We start from the raw sequence: 23,641 nt of genomic DNA on the forward strand, positions 1-23,641 counted from the left end.
AGAGCAGGTTGTTTGACAGAGAGAGTGAAAGAAGCAGGGGTGAGAGACCGAAAACAAGTGAGCCATTCACTGGAAAACTTGATACGACATTTTAAAAGTCTGGTGGCTGTGCAAACCTTTGACTTTTCAAACAAAAGAAAACATTTCTTTTTTTTTCATCTAACAGAAGCAGATCTCATAATGAGAGGAAGCTGTGCTTTGTACTACAAGCAATTATTTCTGTTTACTTTACATGTTCAGGCTGGAGGAGCTTGTGTTAGCATAGATATTGCAGTTTACCTGGTGTTATTTTACAACCGTACCCTCTGGTCAGTAAGTATCACACTAAACTTTATCATCCTGCATTATACCTTAATGTCTCCTGTGCTCACACTGAAGCTATGCCATCTGCCTGAACTAGAAAGAAACCGAATATTGAACTAAGTATTCTAATATACCTCATTTTGGACAAATGCAATACTAGGAATCAAACTACAGCTGAAAAAATGCCTCAAAAGCTGTTTCCCATGAGCACTATCACCCACTGTCATAAAGATGTGACTCTTACAAAGACGTGCGTTTTGAAGAAAATGAATGCAGAGCAGATCTTCTTTGTTCAAGACAACTTTTCCCAGGATGCAAAGCAACAAGGTATTGTATTTATTTGTTGTTAAGTAGCTCTATTGTTTGCAATGTGACAATAATAAAAGTTTGTTTGTAGTTAGTGTCCAGACGGTGAACAAATCATCTTTTTAGTGTTTCTCACACTGTGAGATGTGTCTGTAGCGTGTAACTTAGTGGATCCTAATTATGTCCTACCAGTGCTCATCTACCAACTCCAACCTCACCAAGCAGAGCTAACGTAACCTCACTCTTCATCTTATCGATAGACTCTCAAGTTGATATATCGGGTTTTTTTGTTTGACAGTATCAAACATCTTTTTTTTCATAATCAAATTCTTCATTTTAGCCTTTGTTTATAAACTGGATATGAAAAAAGTTACTATTTTTCTCCAGCAGAGAGTGAAATGTTTCTCTCTGACTCACGTGACGTGCATTTTATGGGAAAATATGGCTCCTGATATAGTCTGTTGACATTATCATCATCATTTAACTTTTTCACATTGTCTGGTATTCAAAAAGCAAACTACAAATCACAAAAATCAATCACGATTTAAATTGAAATGGCACTGCAAAAATCATAATAGAATCAAAAGTGCGAGAGTAGCATATCATCCCAGCCCTAGAACCCACCATTCCTATAAAAATAATCCAAGAAATACTGCTCAGCAGGAAAAAAGACGCATCTTACTCTTCACTAATAAACTTTGCTGGTGTGCCTTTAGTGTTGCCTCAGGGACTTTGGGAATATCCAACCTGGTCACAGATACTGAGGAATACCATTTACTAAAAAACAGTTGTTACCCTAGTTACTTGTTGGTGCAGACGAGTAAACTGGAACCCCAGGTAACCAAGAGAGCAGCCATTAAAACTAACCAAATATCACCATACAGGGTAAGTTGAGTTGAGAATCATAGATTTAAACAGCATATACTGTGGAAAAATTTGTAAACCCTAGTATTTCGGTTGCAGTTTCTTTAGTTTGGCCTGGCTTCAAGACTGAGCTGCAGCATTAAACAAGCTCATTTATTCTACAATAAGGCTGTTCTCCATATTCCAGGTCAAGTTGTCTAAGATGCTACCAATGCCCACAGTCCTTAAACTCAACATAACCTTTCAATAATACACTCATTACTCCTGCTTTGAAAAGCGGCCGGCTAAGTCATATAAGGAGGGAAATTAAGAAACTTTTAAAAATGCGGATGAAGAGACCTTTAGCAAAAGATGATGAATCAGACATTTGTTCAGCCTCGATGTAAATTTCATATGAAATACAACCCAAATAAAAGCGACATTATATCAGGATACATGCACAGTGTCAGAGACTTCAAAAGAAAAGTGAAATTACAGCCCTCATTAGCAGCTCCACAAAGGCCATACATAATGTAGCTGTATAAAATGTCCCATTAAAAAGCCAGTGGAGATTTTTTCTTACCCCACCGTAAACGTGACATGAGACTGGGGAGGAATACTGCAGCGTGCAACGCTAGAGGAGGACATGTGACTTTAAAAAATGAAAGAAGAAGAAGAAGAAGAAGAAGAAATAGAAGAAGAAGAGGACAACAAGTGAGGGGAAGAAAGATAGAGGGAGAGGAAGGAGGATGTTTGTGTTTCTTCTTCTGCAACCTCATGTAAGCCACATGTAATTGCTGGGTGGGGGTGGGGGTGGTGTTGGGAGGAAGGAGGAGGAGGAGGGGGTAAATATTATCTCTTCAACCATCTCTGCCCTACCAACCAACTCCCTCAAACACACACACACACACACACACACACACACACACACACACACACACACACACACACACACACACACACACACACACACAGACACACACACACACACCCCTCCTACACTCCCCGGACTTTCAAATCCCTCAGACTGCCAGCCTAAGCAGTACACACACTCACACACACATATATAAACAAAGGGGGATTAGATAGACAGACTCACAGCTACACACACACACTCTTTACACACACAAAAGGTATAAACACACACGGCCTCTGTGCCCCCAAATTTTCTCTCACTCTGACTTTTTATCGCTCATCTTCTCTTTCTCACACATACACACACAAACACATGAATATAGATTCAGCATCCGAGTGTGTGTGCATGGAGACAAGTCCATGCAAAATGCAACAAAGAGTGAGTGGCCTGCAGAGACTGTGTGTGTGTGTGTGTGTGTGTGTGTGTGTGTGTGTGTGTGTGTGTGTGTGTGTGTGTGTGTGTGAGAGAATGCAACTTTCAGCCCTTTTAAGGCAGTTGGTGACTGACCTCTTTCTCTGCCTCTACCTGTCTTCTCTTTCACTCTTTTTCCATTATACATCCCCCACTCTTTCTGTGTGTCTTCTCTTATTTCTCCCCTCCAAATCCCCCCCCCCCTCCTCCCCCCTTTCTGCAGCTTTGTTTTTCCACTCCGTCTCTCCCCTATCTCCTCCCCGGCACTGCGGCGAGACCCATCCATATAAGTCGTTTAACCCAGTATTGAGCCTGAAAATCTCATTTTTCTTTAACCAAGTGGAGGAATCTGTCAACGTGTGCCATAACTCCACTTGTTTCCAATGCAAATCAATTTGCGTTGAGAATCTTTTTTGCGCTGGAGTGCCACACTTGAATCAAGTGCGATAGAAGTGATGGGATCTGCTTTATTCTGCTTTCATGACAGGGCTTTTATTTTGAAGGCATTCATTGGAAAAAAGGAGTGAAGCAGCAGTACACCCGGGAGTTATCTTGTCTCTACAGGCAGGTTTACTCGCCAGTTTCTCTGAAAAATTCAGAAAGTTAGAGTGGTTGTGCAATTTTCTGGTCCTTTTCCATATAAGACCATGTGTTTGCAGCTGTCCCAGTTTGCCCTGTCTGGTTTGACTTTCCCAAAAGTGTTTTTCAGCCAAAGTGCAGCAGAGATCTGACCCACTCTGCCAACATTAGCCTGCCATGTCATACTCGAGTATTGATGCCATATCGATGTTTCTATCCCACTCCCGTGTCCTCACATCCCATCCACATTGTCGCATCGAGGGATACTAGGAGGGAGCTGGGCTTTATGGGTAAAATGAGGAGAGGAGGAGGGGTGTGGATGCATGATAGCGGCATGAGAAAGCAGCTTTAGAAACATCCCCGCACCCCTCCATGGCCACCAAGCTCCATTCTCCTGGAGAGAGGCTGAAATCGGAGCTCTTTGTGAAAACGCTATAAGAGCATTTCGAGCTCATATGATGAGCTGCAGCATACAAAGCAAAAAAAGGGAGGGGAGGAATAAAAGGCAGAAAGAAAGATGAGGAGGGAGAGAAGGGAAAGAAGGGAGTGAGATAAGGCATGAAAGGTGGGATAGGTAGTACACAGAGGTGAGACAGCTTTTTTTTTACTATATTTTCTACCTCTCTTTATAGTATTTCCCTAATCCCCAAGAGAGAGAAAGCAGCACTTCTCCTTTGAGGGATTAAAATAAAACAGACAATTTCTCAGCTTGCTACAATTGGGATTGTTCAGCGAAGAAAGCTGCTGCTGGCTGCAGAGAAGGACCGAGATAAAGAGTGCAAATACAGTTGAGCGTGAGGATTAGACTCGTGTATTGTCTTGCTGACAGCTGAACACAGGCTCTTAACCAAATCAGAAATCATCCATCTATGATATAATGGAAAATCCTCTCCTGATTGTTGTCCTGGAATACATTTGCGGTTATTACGACCCAGATAAATCATTCCTGGGCCGACCTGCAGGTTTCTACCAACAGTTGTTAGTCAATAAACTCTGTTTGAATACGCTGCCTGTGTGAATTTGGCTGAGGGGAAAAGAGAAAATCTAAGAAATAGAAGTTTGGTAAACTTTAAGGAAGTTTGCTGAACTCTCACAGAAATAATTTCCTGTTGTTTCATCTTGATCTTGGCAATCTGCTGCAGAACAGCAGACAACAGAGGACCCAGATCTAACAAGCTGTGTACTGCAGTCTGTGTGTTTCTTCACGCACTTTTATTTACATCCACCTCTAGGGTTTAAACCGCTTCAATTCTGAAGATTAGCTCAAGACAGCGAGTTAGCAGTTAAATGCAGTCTTAAATAAGCTTCATGTGCTAATGGTCCTCTAAGAGGCTAAGCTAACAAGCCGGTAACTGACAGCCAGAGAGCTTGGAAAACAGCATGAAGCAGAGAGAAGAGGAAGAAGCTCAGTTATGAGTAAGAAAGCATTTCCAGTTTTCTGGCACATGAGTTGATAATACTTTGATGTAGAACCACAACAAGGTGACACATTAACAAGCTTTAAATCACATCAAACTCCTTCTCTTCTCCGTTCTTATGTAACATCAAAGTATGAGCAGTATGTAGCAACACACAACCACAAAATAAATAGTTATGAGCCTGACTTATCACAAAAACCTTGATACTTAGCACAAGTTAGCTCAAGTTAGCTGGCAAAACAATACTAGAGGAGGGCATTAACTAGCAAAATCTTTGCAAGCAATCCAGGGTTATGATGAAGTGCAAACAATGCTAATGCTAGTGATACAGTCAAGTCATCAAACCTCGAATCTGTGTTGAATCTTGAGTCCTCAGTGTCCAAGGCTGAGTTAGCTTTTTAGCATTAACATGATCAACCAACCATACAGTTATTTGGCATCCTTTACAGACAGACAGTTGAACTTTCAGCCTGTCCCTGTCTTTTCTTAGTTGTTCTTTTATGTGTTCAACATGTTACACTGCTTTATCTTGCATACTTTTTAACAGAAATAGGCACAATTCTCTGCTCCTCTCTGGGAATCCTATCATGTTCTGCTCCAGGAAAAGATGGCATGTGAAGACACTAGAGGGCAAACACATGAGCTTCCCAAACCTGAATAAAAGAGCATAGCTTTACCCAAAGTAAACGAAAGTAGTGAGTCTTTTCCAAATAGTTTGTCTGAGTGCTTCTCTCAGTGTCCTGAGTTCTAACACAGTCAATGAAAGAGGTCAAAGTTCAAGTCCGAGCTATTAGTGCTCAAGTCAGAGTAGAGTCACTTGGGTTTGAATCAAACCTACACAGAAGCCCTTAATTTAAGTCCTCCCAAGTACTTCCGCTGTGGCTAAAGTTAACAATACTAAAGGTGGTAGTATCTTTGAAGCTTTTGTAAACTGATGTGATGTGTTTTTGATATTTCCCAAAGCTTTCCTCATTCGAAATTGAGAGCATAGCAAACTTATAAACTGTCACCAGAGAAAGCTGGTACCAGAGCTATTTAAGATCTGAGAGGTTAAACATTGATCTGCGGTGTAACTCATCCGTCTGGTATTAAACTGCTCACTCACCGTGGTATCGAACAGTCTTGCGTGGGACTGGGTTCCAGTTGAGGCCCAGCGACTTCTCCCATCCAACCAGAAACACCAGGACCAAGACCTTGGTCCCGCCCATGACTCCCATGTCGGCTCCCTTTGTTGGAACTTGCCTTGAGCAATTGATCGAGGGATCAATCCGTTGATCGGAGGGACTTCAGAGAGCAGCTCTGCTCCTGGCAGCCTGCCGAGAGGGAAAGAAAAAGCAACACATCAGCAGGAAGCAGCAATTCTCTTCTTTTATTAGCCCGGTTGTTTATCAGAAACCACTTTGTCAGAACAGTAGTTCCAACTTAAACGTATTTTCAAACCAGACACACAAAACAGCCACATACTCAAGCTGCACAGGGAGATAAATTTCTTACTTTGAAAACATGTACTATAAAATTAAACACCGTCATCAAAATTCTCAATAATGTAAAACAAAAATGAGTTATGCAAATCGTTAAAGCCACCGAGGACCAGCTGTAATCACAATATGTGCCTCTGTGTGTGTGTGTGAGCATGTGTATAAGCGAGAGAGTTAGTGTATTAGCCTGCCAACAAAAACAAACCAAACATTTTAATGACTTTTGGCCGAGGGGTGAGAGGAGTTGATGGAGGGAAGTTTTCCCCAGCCCCTTCCTCACTCTCAGCGATAATCCAGCTATCGCTGCTCAAAAAGCTCCGAAAAAGCTTATCACCGCACTCTTGTCAAGCCCATTCAGCAGCAGTATATTAAACCGGGGCTGAGTTATCAAAGTTAATTGGCGCTGGCGTCGCATCAAACAGCAATGTGTTGGGAAATGAATGTCAAGCAAGGACAATCCCACAGCTCTGTGTTGTAAATGAATTGGTTTATACCTAATGAACATGTCAAGTGTGGGGCTACAGAGTGACATTACGGTCCAATAACGGCACAGGATGATTGACTTGTTACGCCGATGCAGGTGGGACTGACGCAGGGGAGGATTTCACTCCCACACAATGACACCAGCTGTGTTTGTATTCCTATGACGACCTGCTTTGGTCTTCACTTCATTTTGAATATTCTCAGAGACATCCATTTGTGGCATAATTTCTCCTTCAGTGCACTTCACTTCAAGCAGAAAAGTGTCACTTATGTACAAACAGCCGCAGAGTCAACCAAGAAGTCATGGTTTTATAACTTTATATCACAGTCCTACTTTTTAATTTTTTTACATAATAACGATTCAAACTGATCAAAGAGTATTTACTTTCATTTACTGTAAGTGATGTCAAGCCGGCTATTACCATTTACATGTTAACTGTGACGCAAATAAGGTTCAAAATTAACACACTGAGACTTTTAAAATGGGGGGTTTCATCATGCTTTTCCTTTCTACAGACATGGATACAAAGTAACAATTCTAGATGTCCATATTAAAGATGTGCTGATTTTTAAACCCCCATATGTTGAAAAAATCCATGGATCTGTATTTAAACTGATAAAAATGTTACAAGATCGTCATTAGACTTGCTCAATTTGTGAAGTCATCACAAAATTTAACACATTGGAGGGGTTGGGCCTCAAACACCAAGGTTTGCCTATAGCTCCACCCTTGATGAGCTTCCAGGAAGCTGGCCAATCAGAGAAAAGGGGGTTTGTGGAGTGGAGGGCATTAAAGAGACAGCAGCTAAAACAAAATATTTCAGAAAGAAGCTTAATAAGGGTTTTCTTAAACGCCATTGTGAGAAAAAAAGGGGATTTTTTGTAGCTGTAAATCATTTTAAGACATTATGGGGGCACCAAAGGGACTGAATTAAGGACAAAAATGCACGATACCTGACTTTAAAGACTAATTGCTATTTCATTAATGGTAAGGCTGATGCAGTGTTTTCCTGACATGAAACAACACCTTTTGAAAAATCTCCAGACAGCCAAAGCAATAAGTCATTAATAATAAGCACTAACTCAAATTGAAGATATCACAGAGCATAATGAGCTTGAGTTTCTACAGGCTTAGGATATGGGCAGCTGATCAGTCTGTCTGTTTTGGAGTGAAACTGAATCAATCAAGTTAGGGGCATTTTAAGTCAGCATGTACTTAATAGAGCCTAAAAAACTATTTTGAAACATTAGAGTTTTAAATATATAATGTGAAATAAAGTTCATTAAGATTTACTGCTGAAATTCAGGGAATAATGCCAAACTAAGGATAATCACAAAGTCTCAGCGCTATATGCTGCACTGGACTCATTTTTGTTTGCTTTGAGTGATGAAATTAAACAGCAGAACCTGCCCCAGTTCCTAAAGAGTCTGCCTTTACTTGGTTGTACAGTGTTATTTGACTGTGTTTTAAGTCTAAAGTGTGGCAGAGAGAAGAGCCTGCAGCCACCTCCTCCTGGTTGCATCCCTGATCTCTCTGTGTGCTCTAGATGTCTTTGTAGTCTCAAAGTAATTTTAAGTACAAATACAAAGCACATTCTCTCCTTCAAGGTATTCACGGTGTTCAACTCAGCCGTACAAGAGAACTCTGCTGATATGCATACACTGTAGCGGGGATCTTTATCAGCGAGTCCTTTTTTTTTTTTTTTTTTTTTTTTAAAGGTCATGAAATATCCCCGCCTGGTTTTGCCTCAGGGGTTTTCCGCACACTGACTAAATCTGATAAGAGCCTTTTTTTGGGCATGCTGAGGTCTCGAGGCTAATCGACAAAAAGTTATTTTCACAGTTTTATTTTATGAACCCTTTGTCTTTCTGAAAAGCCGTTCCAATAAAGGCCTTTCACAGTAACTGCTTGGATTATCTGGAACAACCGGGTGCCTGTCGGGTTGTGATGCTGCTGTTACATTAAAATGCCATTTTTAAATGTTATGAGTGGAAAAAAAGTGTTTTGTATTCAAATGGCAGCAGATATCTTAGAGACGGATATGTGAACACCCCGCCACTTAAAAGCAACCCTATCTACATCAGTGAATACAAAAGGAAGAGCTGAGGCATAAAAAAAAAAAACACAGATGTGAAGAATTTCAACTAAAGTGACATTTAAATTAACTCAAAAGGTTAGCATTGGAATTAACTTCATCTACGACTCACTCACTTAAATACTCGACCATGTCTAATTACTCTAAATGAAACCAATCACTGAACTTTGCTGTTTGGACTAAATTTCATGCAAAGACACATGCACACAGACATCGCACACGCCATCTGTAAGGTTTCCCTTCTGCACCTGCTGCTGGGTATCAGCATGGAAATGGCACTTTTGATGATGCTCATTGGAGGAGGAAATGCACTGACTTTTAAACAGGCACAAAATGTCAAACTGCATTTACTTAAACCCAGAACAAAGAGAAGAAATACCTCTGTAAATGCAACACTTTTTACGACTCCTACGCCTTCCCCTCGTGATCTATTCCCACACCTGAATTTCTAATTCCAACCGCTGGCAAACAAACATTTTGGTCTATTTGGTGAAATGGCAGGGGAGGTAATTGAGATTTGGAGATGTGTGTTTGTGCATGTGTGCATTTGTGTGTCCGTGTCCAACCAATGTGACTGTTATTGATTCCACTTTTGAGAGGACAATAAGAAGAGGCTGAAAGAAGAAAAAAAATCAAACAGCCTCCACAGCACCCCCACCAACCCCCTCCAGCCCCTGATCAGATCATGGCGACGTGCTGTTAAATGAGCGTGCTTAAACGCTGGGTTTTTGCTGAGAGCTCTCCAGGCTTCACAGTGCTGACTATACCAGCTTTATTGGATCGATGCTGGAGGCCATGCCGGCCAACGCTTGAGTGAGCCCAGATTGAGATTGAGATGGAGGGAGGGCGTGAGGGATAAGAAGCTGGGAGAAACAGAGGAAGAGTTATGGAGAAAGAAAAAAACATGTCTGGAGATGTTGCACGGGCTTGCAATTTTTCTTTTTTGTTTCACCCTCAACATCCACTCTTCTAGTTCTGTGCTGAGGGGTAACCAAGTGAAGTGGGCATCCTGAAGGCCGGATTAAGAGAGGAGGCAGTGTGTAAACACTACAAGGGGAGATGAGCAGGAAGAGGATGTTGAAGGAGAGATTTGAGGCATCAGCAGAGGGAAAAGCATGAACATCTAAGTGTGCACACCTCTCTTGTTTTCTCTGTTTAGTGTCTTTCACTATTTTCATCCAGCGTCCCTCCTTCACACAACAAACATTAAGATTTTTTTGATAAAAGAGCTGAAAAAAGATGATTAAAAAATGTGAGCATGTTTCTATAGTGGATTATAACCCAGTTTATACTCTGTCTTCCAGGTGTGTTTGTTTATTGACTTTCAGCAACCTGAACAATGCCAGAGCCAGACTGATCACGTCATGTCGAATCAATCTATGGAAAAGATTTCAGAGATTTTAGCGTCAAGTAGTTGACACCACAGACCAAAAGTGAGGTAAAACCATTCATTTCCATTAGCATCATGTTGGTTAACATTAGTGTCTGTTAGCATGCTAATTCAGCAGGCTAAACAACATGGATTTCTTCATACTAGATCCTGTCCAGCAATCCTTGCAACAGCAGCGGAGCAGAGAAAATAAAGGCTAATGATTGTTTTAAAGAAACTTCAACCATGAGTAGTGGTGATGATTGTGGCAATGTTCATTCAAAGTTTTGATGTTTTGTTTATAAGGGCCTCTCAACTGTAAAGCTCAGAGAAGGAGAGCTGAATGAGGATGGTTTAATGTTAACTCAACCTTGTCAGGCAGATACAAACCCATCGCTGTGGAACAGTAACTGCCTGTTTTTCTTTTTAATTTATTCACAAATCATTTAAACCAATAAAATTCCCTTTTTTTGCCAACATTTCTATATTTCAAGATATTGGCCAAGAAATAATTAGCAGGTGGCTTCATGTAGGATTCTTTATCCCATGACTACCAACCAACCCATAGTAGCATGCACAGACTTTTTAAAGGGCAGAGGCAAAAAGAAAAGACACATTCCTGGTGCTTTCAGAGGCACCCTAGCACACGTTTTAGCTTCCCACATGGTCACTTTGTCATGGTTTAACCAGTCATTGGGGCAGTTAAAGATGTTTTTTTTTAGTAGGGCTGGGACGATATGCTATTCTTGTGGTTTCATTTAGTGATTTTTGGGGTGCCAATTCAATTTAAATTGTGATTCTTTGATATTTCCGATTTTTGTGATTTTTAGTTTGCTTTTTTAACAACAGACCATGGGGAAAAAAGTTAAATGATAATGATAATGTCTACAGACTATGAAAGGAGCCATATTTTCCCATAAGTTGTACATCATCTGAGTCAGAGAGAAGTGCTGGAGAAAAGTGGTAACTTTTTTTCCAATCCAGTTTATAAACAAAGACTAAAACGAAGAATTTGAATTTGAAAAAATAAAAAACAAAAAAACATCAATTTCCTATAATGCCTATGCCTATAGCGATTTTTTCTCACACCCCTACATTTTAACGTGTGCTTTTATCCCCAAAGAGGGCACTTCAGCGCACATTTTGGTTCCCCAGCGAACACTTAACCCAATGTTTTACAACAATTGGGCCACAAGTGCCTCCTCAGTGCCCACCACTGATTGAACCATACATTCGGTCACTTGGAGCTCTGACAGGGTGAGCTGGACCTTGACCAACCCACTCACTACATTTCATGCATCTTATTGTACTGCCACTGTTCTGAGAAACCAGTAAATGAACTTCCCACTGTTCTAGTCTTTCTGCACACATATTCCCACACTGAGGAATTCAGTGTCTTGGCTGCACAACAAGCACAGTACCAGTTGTAGCAAATTTTACTTCATGCACCATCTTCACTAGCGCTTACTGTGGTGCTAGCTTTGATAGCACATAGCTGTACAAAGCCTTTAAAGAGGCAGAGTCTTCATCGTACTTTACTTTGATTCACTGAGCTGCTTTAATGACATTTAGCAGAGAAAATTACAACAGTGCCTTTATGAAAATTGAGCCATTCACCACAGAGCCATAACAATCAGCTATGAACAGATTTTCTAGCTACACTATTGTTTTATGTGCCGTGTTGTTGGCTCCTTCTCTTCACTGACACCCCTCTGCTGCTGAAATTGCACACTGAATCTTCAAGTCACACAGCTGAGAACTTTATGAAAGCCGGGGGAGACGGCTGGAGTTGGTCTATGATGTATTTTTCTCTTCTTTCTATCAAACACACTCTTATGATCCCCGCGCTGTGCCATAAGAAGAGAGATTGAGCCTGGCTCTCCCCTGGTGACCAAATTAAGTCTGCGGCTCCAGCTCTCACCACGGCCTCTTTAAGGTCCTGCCGTGTCACATAACTCTGCAGGCGGCATCGCATCATCTTTTAGCTGCTGGTGTTGTTGTTGAGCCTGGTTTAGCTAATGAGCTGAGACACGGCAGCCTAATAATATCAGTCACCACTCCACAATGGAGGGCTCATTAAAACATTCAGAGAAATAGGCCACATGTTCTGATTAGCTCCTGTGTGTGTTTTGGCAGAGCTTGTCGATTTGTAAATGCACGTGTAAGTGTGTGTGTGTGTGTGTTTCCCGTCTGAATGATCTCATGTGTGTATTCCTTGTTAGTGTATTTCTTGCTGCCGTAGGATGAGTCCCTGTAGGGAAAAGCGAGCTGGGTCGTTTCTTCGAAGTGAGCGGATGTTAAGGGGGAGAAAAAAGAAGTGGAGACGGGCTTTTTCAACCCCCCGTCTGTCCCCATTTTTTCACCGCTGTACGTCTGTGTTTTCTGTTGTCCTCATCCTGCCCTACATTTTCCCCTCCTCCTTTCCTGGCATCCTTTTCCTGCACTTCCTCCTATGTTACTACTACACACGCACACACTGACCTCCGGTGCAGTCCCGGCTGATTGCTAGTCCTTCCAGGCGTTACTTGACTTTAAACCCTGACCTCTGACCTTCCTGTGGGTTACGCAGAGCCGAGCACATCACCCACTCTGACTATCACACTAGCACAGACTTAATGTCCATTAACCCGTAACTTCCCCATACGTCCACGCACACACAAACAAGTGCCGACGGATGGACTAAAAGGACAGCTCCCATCCTCCCCTCTCGCCTCCCTGCAAAACAAACACAGCGGCTCTCTTCCTTCCTTCCTTCCTGCAACCCCTCCCCTTTCTCTCCACCTTTACAAACACACAAAAAATAGCGCAAATTGTCTCACACACACATATTAAAAAAAGCAGTTTCACCTAAACAGAACAAAGTGGATCAAACGATTTCACACCTGGTGGACGGGGGATGAGAGCTGCTGCGGGAGTTTTAGGCCACGTTAAGCTCAGTTTGAACTCATTATGGCAGGAAGCAGCAGCAGCACTGGAACAGGAATCATTTAGCATGTATGTTTTCAACATTTCAACATTTGATCATTTGAAAGTAAGAAAAGATGGATCTGTTCTCAAAGCAGTGGAGGAAAGCCACCAGAATGGCCCAGTGAACACAAATCCAAAATTTCAATGTTGAAATCTCAATGAAACACAGTGAAATCAGGGCTGGACATCCAAGGCCTTTTTTTCAACTGGCTGAAATACGCTTTCAACATCATTCATCATTTTGAAGAAAGAAAGAACACACTGTGAAGCTCTGACTACAAAAGTGAAGGGACCTCAGCTTCCTGACCACTTCTTTGAGTCATACCTGACGACACTTTTGGAGACGAATCAAACAAACAGCAGAGAGGAACAGGTGTGGGAGGAAGTGGGATTCAAACCAACTTGTTTCTTATAATCATTCTCTTTGGAAGCCTTGATCCACATGTTTTAATCATTTCTGCCAGAAATTAAAAAGATGTGACCTGAATTGCGTGTAAAAATGTGTGAAAGTGTGATAAGTCTTTGGTAGACACAGAATACACAATCACACATAGCATATATTTACATTTAAACAACATTAGGCGCAAAAAGTGCTAAGCTACTGTTTGAGTAGTCTTTGAAGAATATTGAATAACTACAATAAACTGACTTAAGCCTGCAGTTATTTATGTTAAAACAGGATTATTTACAGTATTTTCACAATCCCCTGATATTTCATCACAATGTCTATCCTTGGTTTTAATGCATTAGATACTTCTTTGTATGCTAATACCTTTACATATAAGAATATTACCATTAGCATAAGCTGCACTTTGTCTTCTTTGTTAATTAGCAAATGTTAACATCATAATTATGCAAAAGGTAAACATTAGTCTTCTAATCTCTGCATATTGACACTCATTTTTTCATATCAGCATTGTTATGCTGATGCTGACATTAGCATTTAGCTCAAATCTAGCTGCCTCACAGTGCTAATGGTACATGGTCATACAAACAAACGAACTTTCTGGAACTAAGAGTCCCTGATTCCAAAAGACTATAAGAGAAGCAGATAATGTTAGCACAACAGACAATACTCTGTACCTTTATGGATGTGTGATGGTATTTTACTTCCTCTGACTGGGGGCTAAACTCCAAATGAGCAGTGTGTGTCAGTGAGTAGGAGAAATGTGGGTTGTAGAAAAGGAGTGGTATGATTGGTGGTGGTGTGGTGCGGCTCTTGAACTTTTCACTCACACAGAACTCTCAAAGTTTAAAACATGATCCCTTCAAACACGCTTTTGCCAAATGATAATTTGCGACCCGGGTTCACCTACTTTCATTTTTGTGATTCAAATGAATTCAGGGAGTTCAAAATGTTATCTGGAAGTCTTTGAACCCACCAGAGAGCCTTGGGAGGAGATGTATCATATGATAATTTCCTCCAATTTAGATGAATATTTACAGCAGAAACGTTTTGATCAGAGATCAGCCCCTTAAAAAACGGAGGTCTTTTAAAACAGTTTTGGTGATTTAAATCTGAGCTCACACGCTGTAAGTCGCTTTGTAGGACAGCTGAAGCTTAATGCCTGGAATATAAATGCAAAAATATACAATGGATCCAGTTGTGGGGGCACATCAAAGAGGAGATTTTAGGGCTTTGGGTTCAAGTCCAGAGCAAAATGGCTGTGAAATCAGAGTGAAAAATATCATGTTACAGCTCTTGCTGCAAAATTGATGACTTGTGGGATGTGAGGGAAGCCAACATGGACGAGAGCATTTTCTGTCCTTTTCTTCTCACTTATTCATACAGAGCTGCAGAACCATGAGTGCAACCAGGCTGAAAAAGCTGATCCTGGGACGTTTTTCACTTATGCTGCGACGAGGAAGGTGTGGGCCACAGAGCCAATGCACTCTTTCTATTCAGCGTGGAGCTAATGGAGCAGACATGGACACCTCATTGATATTAAAACATGCACACACACCCTCTCTCATCACATCATGGCAGCCTCTTTACAAAGACACAGGTGGACACTTACAGCAGGTGCGTGTTTGTTTATGAGCGTCTGGCTCCTTCGTAAGGACGCTTTAAAGCAATATCACGCATGAGTGACTCTGCTTTAAGTGATAGCATTAACCAGCCGATGTGTGAATATAGGTGTGAATGCACCATGCTGACCAGCTCACATTGAAGAGCGGTGTGTTTGCCTGTGTGTGGGGGGTGATGTGCTGGAGCTGGCATACATGAAAGACTGTTTTTCAAAGAAGGGTTTGATGAAGTGTTTGAACGTGTCCATGAATGTAGAAGTATGAATGCATCAGTGGAGGTGTGATCATCTGAAACGTCCAGATGCTTGTGAACGTTCTCCAAAAAGTGTTTTCGTAAACTGCTCCCATCAGTGTGAGAGCCACCCATCAATTTTCACGTTCTTGAGCACGATTCCCCATATTTGTAACACAATTAATAACTTCCCAACCAGCGGTGAGACATCAAGTTAATGTCATTGACTTTCCCTTCACAATGTAATTGGAATTCACGTCTCATCCTAATTACCTGAAATTAAAGCAGAACGAAGCACCACATTTAACTTTAAACAACCCTTTTCCACTCAATGGAAACCCACACACAAAAAAAAAAACTCCCATGAGAGCTTGCAGGGTAACATCTTAGCCTCCCTGCTGCCTTCCCCCAGCTCTCTGCTCTTTCAAGTCCCTCCCTCGGGAGACTCGCCAGGCCCTCAAATCTCCATCTTCTCTCCTTTCATCCCTTGTAACTCTTGCTTGCTCACCCACATTCACCCATACACCCCCTCCCTCGCTGCCTTGTCCGTGTCATGGTCGGCCGGCCAGGCGTGGTCGACTTATAATTCTTTGATCGGCGCTCTGATCCCCTCCATCAGTGCCAGGGGCTCCAGCTGATTACAGATGAAATGGATCTGATTTGGACTCTGACTGCAGGCCAAACACCTGCTCAGACCAGAAGTGGTGATAGAAGAGGAGATGCAGGCGAGATGAAACCAGAGAGACTGATGTCCAGCTAATCACAGAGTGAGACCATCTGTGCTTCTGGTCTGAGTGCACGCCTGATGGAAGCAGATCTCACTTTGGTATGTCACTGAAAACAACTGAACCCGTGGTACAAAGCTCCAACAGTGGCTGATCCCCAATTTAACAGATCTGAGTGTTTTTGGAAGCAGAAATCATTGATGGTGTTTTGACATGAGAGCTGCTTTCATAACATTGCCTGGATGAATTTGGTAAAGCTTCTGACCTGATAGGAAAACAAAACCCTGCACATGATTTCAAAGAGCATTCACAGCGCTGGTTGTGAGAGAGAGTATCATTTAAACGATATTAGCAGCCGCTTTCAGCTCCAACATTTTTGCATTTTTGAGCTTGTTGTTAACTAACTCTTTTTATCCCCCTAATGGTGTCAAATTGAGGATTACTGAGTCCATAAAAAGCTAAAAGTACGTGTGATTTTGCCACAACTCTTGCTTCAGAAGGATGTAGCAGTGACGTACAACTTAAACTTCATTCATATTCTCTAAAGGATAAAATCATGCCAGTCTCTCTGCCCCCTTCCTCTCAATCAGCGCACAGAGCTCCACAATCAGGAGAATCAGTTTGTCAGTGGGTGGTGTTTCTCAGAGGGGGATTTTTTCCCCTGACGTTCAGTAGAATTTACGATGATAATCTGTTCTTAACTGAGAAGTGAATGAGTTTCTTCGAAGTGAAAACAGAGAAAATCCTTAAATTACCTCAATTACTGAAAAAATCTTGCCTCTGATTTGAAAATAGTTGGTTAATATCAATTTGTTCAATAATAAATCATATATTTTTTTTCAATTCAACATATTTATTCTTTAATATATAACCTTGTAATGCTGTCTTTATATCCAGCATGGAAAATAATCTATCCTTCCACTCCCTCACAGTCACAAGGATGTGTTTAGGTACCTAAACATGGTACCTTTTGATTTTACATGAATCAGTACCTGGTACTATTGATAGAATTCGTTCGGTACCTATGAAAGTACCTAACTCAGTACCCATCCCTTGGTGGGGGGAAGGTTGCCCAATGAGTACTTGTAGTACATTTCCTATCATAAAAAAAAAAAAAAAAAAAAAAAAGTTTTTGTATGTTCACCCAACGTGTTTGCGATGCGCAGTGCGCTCCATATGTGGCACACACTGTCACAGCAGAGCAGTGAGTCACAAACAGTTTACTGTTAACCAGAGGGGACATGAACTACGCTTGTAGTTTCTGTAAGTCACAGCAATACATCACCATGATTAAAATGCCAAAACTTTGTTAATACCACTTTAATTCCTGCACAGTTATTTTGAATATTTATAAAAGTCACTTTTCCCTAAATTTTCAGGAAGAATAATCCAATAAGAAAACAATGCAGTGTTTTAAATACACTAGGTTTTTGCATGTTTGTGAGCAAAGCACATATCTGAAAGTGTGTTTGTTTTGTAGCAAGTAAGCAGTAGTGATGGGTGTGATTGGGAAGTTTGGGAACCACCGCGTTGAAGAATCAAGGGGCGTCGGGCACAAAGGGCTGAAAAACATCTCTAAACAAACTTTCATGACTGAGAGATGTTTGTGAATGGACTGTTGTAATGAATTTGAATTAATCATTAATTCTGTGGCTATAATGTAGTTTTAATGTCAGGTTATTTACTTCATTCAAGCGTGGACGTCCTTGGTGATATTAAGCAAATAAGCAAATCTGGTCATTTTCTAACTGTACAACTCAAATGATGTGATTAGTTTTTGTCAAACTTGTGAGCCATGAATTGTTTGTAAAAAATTAATAACAAAAAATAGATAGATAGATAGAAAGATAGATAGATGGATTAATTTTTGTGTGCCAGCAAGAGCCTATCAGGAACCATGAAATACTAATAATTCCCAATTTAAAAAAAATAAAATGTCTCTCAAGTAGAACTAAAGAGTTAAGCTTCTGTGACACTGTTTACAGTTAAAGTAAGACCTACTTGAAACAGATGAACAGGCGGTACTGCAGAGGATGTAATGGACCAAAAAATGATGGCATTTACAGAGCAGATGTAAATGCCTCACAGATAAAAAAAAGTCTTCGCTAAAAGTCAATTTACATTAACCACTGGCTAAACCTGAATTAACAAAAACAGTGAAATTTTTTCATTCTTCCTCATCCACTAATATGAATTTGTCGAGTTGTGAGTGTAAGTAATTTGTTTAGTTTTTTTTTTTCTATCCCAAAAGCTTAAAGCAGTTTTATGAATTCCAAAAAATGACTGAAAACATAAAATACCATCAGGATAAAGTAAGGATGAACACTGAAATGGTTTTAACTTTTGCATAAAACTCTGCCGTTTGTTTGCTGAACATCCGCACAGAAGTTAAAGTTGTTTTTTTTTTGCTAAATCTCAATTTAGGATCCAACCAGGAAACATTTTTTATTTCATAACCTACTTGTAATTCTGATGAGATCACTTCAGACAGCTCTATGAAACAGGCTACTTATGTGTGATAGATAGATAGACTCAGTGCGGTTTCCCCTCTCTCTGGTTCTCTATCTGGAGCGCCCTCTCCTTTCTTCCCTGGTCGACCTTGTGCTGTCAGCTCTGTGCATGTTATTTCTGAGGAAAGCACATGAGTGCAGTGTGAAATGGTAAAAAGCCCACGTGCTCTCTGCCCTGCCTCGACCTGCCTGCCCTGCGTGCAGGCCGGAGGGGGATGCTGGATAGCGCTCTGACCTGTCATCAATGAACATGCATAAGTGTGGGTGTGCCAGCCCGTCATCCCCACGCAGTCACAGGTCGATCAGCATTGCTTGAAGCGTTGGCCTGACTTATGAACGACAGACCAACACACACACACACACCCACACATAGACAGATGCAAATTGTACAAACTCACTTTTTGAGTGCATGCATATAGTTTTGTACTTTCACATTAACAAATGCATGCATCTTCGACTGTTTGCATACACCTGGAGCACAAAAGCTTTATCACATGTCAGTTGCACACCTGCAGACACACACAAGCAGCTCAAAACCTGCTCCTCGCACACCATCGCGCTCTTAATCAAATCACTCCAGCAAATATGCGCTTCCCCCCCGCCAGCCACTTCCAGACAAACAAAAAGCAGACAAACTTTCTCTGTTGTATTTCAAAGCTCATTAAAAAGTATTCACTGCTGTACGATTTAGCGCAGTAATCAGCTCTGAATAATAGAAATGGTCGAATTGACGCCTGAGGGCAGCCGACGTACTGTCTCATTTCACAACAACAACCGCTGGGCGTGTGAATGCAAAACGCTATGACACACACACCCACGCACACTCTATCCCCCTCTCGCTATGGCTTCTCTCGCTGACTGCCAGTCTTTCAAACACTCGCAAAGTATTCTGGCTTGAGGAGGCCGCCTACTATGCACCTGGGGGGGCTAATTGTCCAGTACAGATCGTACCCTCCCACTTGCTATGTCCTCTCTCCTCTGCGAAGTGCTGGTCTTCGTGCCTTTCTTTCACTGGAGTTCATGAGTTCATGCTGAGCCCATAGCCTTCCATCCCGGTGAGGTGCCACAGGGCAGAAAGGTTACACCTAGCTGGACTCCTATAGAAACAGCCTACACACCTCCATGGGGAGAGGGGGAGCATAATGCTGACAGAGAGATGAATAGAAAGACCCCGGGTGGAGGAAAAACAGGACAGAGAGGGAAAAACACCACTGAAATGTTAACATTGAAGAACAGAGTGAGTTCAAGGTAGTTTCTTATTCAGGGACAGTTTTATTTTTACTGTTTTCAAAGGAGCTCTGCAGAACTAGAAATCTGTTTCATGGTCAGATTTTCCACCCATAGTTAAAACATTTATCACCACTTGTAACCATGGATGGTCAATACTCATTCTGCATGCATCAACACTTCACTCAAGCTGTCACGTCAACACTCTCCCTGAGCCCATTGTCTTCTACCAGCTGCCCAGCATCTTTAATATTATCATGCAGCTCTGGGTTTCGACTGTTTTCATCTTGGTCAGATGTTGAGTCTCTGCCATGAGGCTAAAAAACAGTCTGCATCAAGTTTAGTCTAATGAGATGTGCCACATCCACAAACTGAGACATGACTTATTGTGAAAATAAACAGTAAGAGCTCACAACAAGGTAAGACACACCAGTTAGTCACAGAGACGGGTTAAAAACAAACCAAAGGTTAGCAAGTGAAAAACAACTTGCTCTTTTTTTCCAGATTTGATTTTTACTCCAGTGACAGCCAACACTCACCTACCTTCTGCAGCTGCAGCACACGTCTGGGGACATAAAGCTCTTTCACACAACCATACAACTCATTTCAATGTGTAAAGCATGGAGGCATAAAGGTGAGGCAAAGTCGTTCTGCCTCTGATCCGCTGTCAAAGGTAGTATCAGAGGCGTGATAGTAGGAGGATGGTGCGATGTGTAACAGCTAAGCCAGCAGGGCGGAGCTGCACTGAGTGTATACATGTCAGAGTGTGTGTGCATGTGGTGCTCCTCCTGTGTGTTTACAAGTCTATTGGAAGTAAAAACAGTGATAAAATTCTGCTGCAGAGTAAAGTGTGTGAGTGCAAAGGTGTAATGGCAGCAGAAATTAAGAGCACTGCTCTAGGTCACAGATTTACTGAAGAATAATATAAATATGTTTAAAATGACCAATTTTTTATGCTATCACCAACATGTTTTACATTTTTCAACCATTATTTCCAGCTTTGGTTTAAAAGCAATTTTTTTTATTAATTTTTTTTTTTTAAACTTGAATGAAAAGTTGAAAATATATATTGCATTGATCAAATATTTGAAAGGTTTGCACAGTGTTGCAGTGGTTAGCGCTATAGTGACCTTCTAGCCTTGTAGCAAAGAAGGTCACCAGTTTGAATCCTGGTTCCAGCAAGATGGGCCTTTCTGTGAGGAGTTTGCATGTTATCCCAGTGCATGTGTGCATTCTCACAAGGTACTATGGCTTCCTCCCACAGTCCAAAAACATGCTCAACAAGTAAATTAGTTATTTTAAATTGTCTGTGAGAGTGTGTGCCAGGGGTTTTCTGCCTCTGTGTGTGAGCCCTGTGATTGGCTGGCAACCCTGCCTCTCTCCTAAATGTGATAAATGGTACAAGATGGATGGGTACATTTCAAAGAAAGGGTATTTTGCTTTACTGTATTTTAAACACGTATGAAAAGTAACAATGCTGACTGTTAATTCTAAATGTGAAATTTTTCAAATTGATGAATACTCACAAGTTACAGAAATCTCTGAATCTGTCTGTAACTGATCAAGATGGTTGATTCCACAAGATGATTATCTCCCAACTGGTTCATGACTGGTCAGAGGGACAGGCCTCAAACACCAAAGTCTGGACATAGCTCCGCCCCTGACAGGTCTCCAGAGGGCTAATCAATTTGAGAGTGAGGGGGTTTGCAGAGCGACTTAAAGAGCTTTGAAGAGATGGCTGCTATAACTGAGCGTTTCAGACAGAGGCTGAAATAAGGGTCTTAACAGCAGCAGTGTGAGAAAAACAGGGATTTTCTTAAGCTGTGAATCATGTTAAGCTACCATGAGGACAGAATAAAGCCTAAAGAAAAGCACAATGTCTCATCTCAACCTCTGGGCACTAACATCAAATAATTTTCTCCCACATTGATTGTGTAATGGGATTTCCATTGCGCTGCTGTCTGAGTTGCGTGGGTCCTTGGGTTTCTTTAGGTTACTCACTGACGCCATCACTGGTAGGCGTGTTTTCCTGTTTGCATCCCCGGTTTTTCACCTGGCACCTGTTCAGTTGGTTTTCACCCAACATTAGTAATCAAGGGGTAAAATATGTACATTGTTATTTATTACTGATAAATTTAAAAATAGTTTTAAAGCATTTACTGGACAAAGCTTACATGTCCAAGGAATTGATGAAAAGAAGAAAAAGTTCTTAGTTTAATTTTTCTTCTTCTTCTTTTTCTTCTTCTTCTTCTTCTTCTTCTTCTTCTTCTTCTTCTTCTTCTTCTTCTTCTTCTTCTAATAATAATAATAATAATAATAATAATAATAATAATAATAATAATAATAATAATAATAATAATAATAGAAATAATAATAATCATCATTACTATTATTATTATTATTATTATTATTATTATTGTTGTTGTTGTTATTCATTGATGACTCCCTGATTTTTTTTTACTAATTGCAGAGCCTTACTACAAGGCTTGCCCATAATCCTTTTTTCCATTTTATGAGATATTTCATAATGATAAATAAAAGAAGAATTCTTGACTTTGTGATGTGTTGTTATACTTCAGTATATATAGAAGAGGAGTATTTGTTATTGGGTATTTTATAAAGAATAGAATATACCTGATGTTATTGATGATGTTACTATGTGTTACGCAAGTGTTCTGGGATTAAAGCTGTCGATAGAGTTAACCTCCCTATGATTAAACACTCCAGACAAATCCTTGGTCAGCATAACCTGCAGGTCGGGATGCATTCTCTAAATAACCTGACTCACTGAACCTGTTTTATTGCCTTTCACATATCTGGGACCAGTAGGGCTTGTAAAGTTTCCTCACTGTCATCCCGCCTTTTTACTTTCATATTGATCCAAGAATCATATAAACGATGTCCTCCTAAGTGAATTCACATTATGCAACACTGGAGGTACACATACAGCTGAAGTGATGTTCCAATGTGCTCACTCTGCTGGCTCAGGGATCCTTTCTCTGCACAGTGCTGGGGTATTTTAGTCCCATCGTTACACATCTGTGACATTCATATAAAGGCAAGCATTAAAGGGGCGTCAAAGGACCCCTTGAACCACAATACAAAAAGGGCTGTGTTACTGCCAGTGCATATTCAGAAGATGTAGCTGTAAGAAAGGTGTGTTCTCTGAAATGATCTTTGAGTATGTTTTACCCACCCTCTCTACTTTTTCTTATTTCTATCTGTATGTAAGCTTTTCATTTCCAAGCAAAAGCTGTGAGGGGAAATGTGAGAAACACTTTGCGCTAGCTTAACCACCACCAACATTAAAAGTACCCTCGAGCAGGGCACTTGACCTAGCTACTGTCAATGTGCTCAGTGACTGAGAGAAGTTTGGAGACAATGACAGACTGGAGTTTCTGGACCTGGGCAGTTCCCAGCGGCCAGATTTAGCTGAATGTGGTTGGACTGGGCAGCTCTCAGGAATGAGCGTGCATTACTGTAACATAAAAAATGCAAAGCAGGACATTTCTGAAGTACGTGCAAGTGTATGCACACTCAGCAGGAGAAAATCCTCGCCTGGATGAGTAAATGCTGAAAAAAAACTGCAGAGGATAGCTACAGGATCAGTTAGCAAAATCAACGGTCATCAGCTAAAAATGCATCTGGCAGACATGCAGCTCAGACAGGTCTAAGACGAGGAGAAGACAGGCAAAGGGGAAGGAGTGAGAAGAGAGTGGTAGCCTCGGAGCTGTAACACTGGGTCTATTA

The 23,641-nt window shown here is 41.1% G+C and overlaps 1 protein-coding gene across 1 annotated transcript in view; it reads right to left on the minus strand.

Moving 5' to 3' along the window:
* Window positions 1–23,641, minus strand: part of sema4c (sema domain, immunoglobulin domain (Ig), transmembrane domain (TM) and short cytoplasmic domain, (semaphorin) 4C) — a 123,173-nt gene that overhangs the window by 50,451 nt on the left and 49,081 nt on the right. Inside the window, exon 3 of the mRNA XM_074670252.1 lies at window positions 5,882–6,089. Coding sequence (XP_074526353.1) covers window positions 5,882–5,993 — 112 coding nt within the window. The 5' untranslated portion in view covers window positions 5,994–6,089. The remainder of the gene's footprint in view (window positions 1–5,881; window positions 6,090–23,641) is intronic.

This window comes from Halichoeres trimaculatus, unplaced genomic scaffold, assembly GCF_033239565.1.
Source record: "Halichoeres trimaculatus isolate MK-OKI-2021-1 unplaced genomic scaffold, fHalTri1.1 fHalTri1_scaffold_5, whole genome shotgun sequence".
In the NCBI taxonomy this organism is placed as follows: domain Eukaryota; kingdom Metazoa; phylum Chordata; class Actinopteri; order Labriformes; family Labridae; genus Halichoeres; species Halichoeres trimaculatus.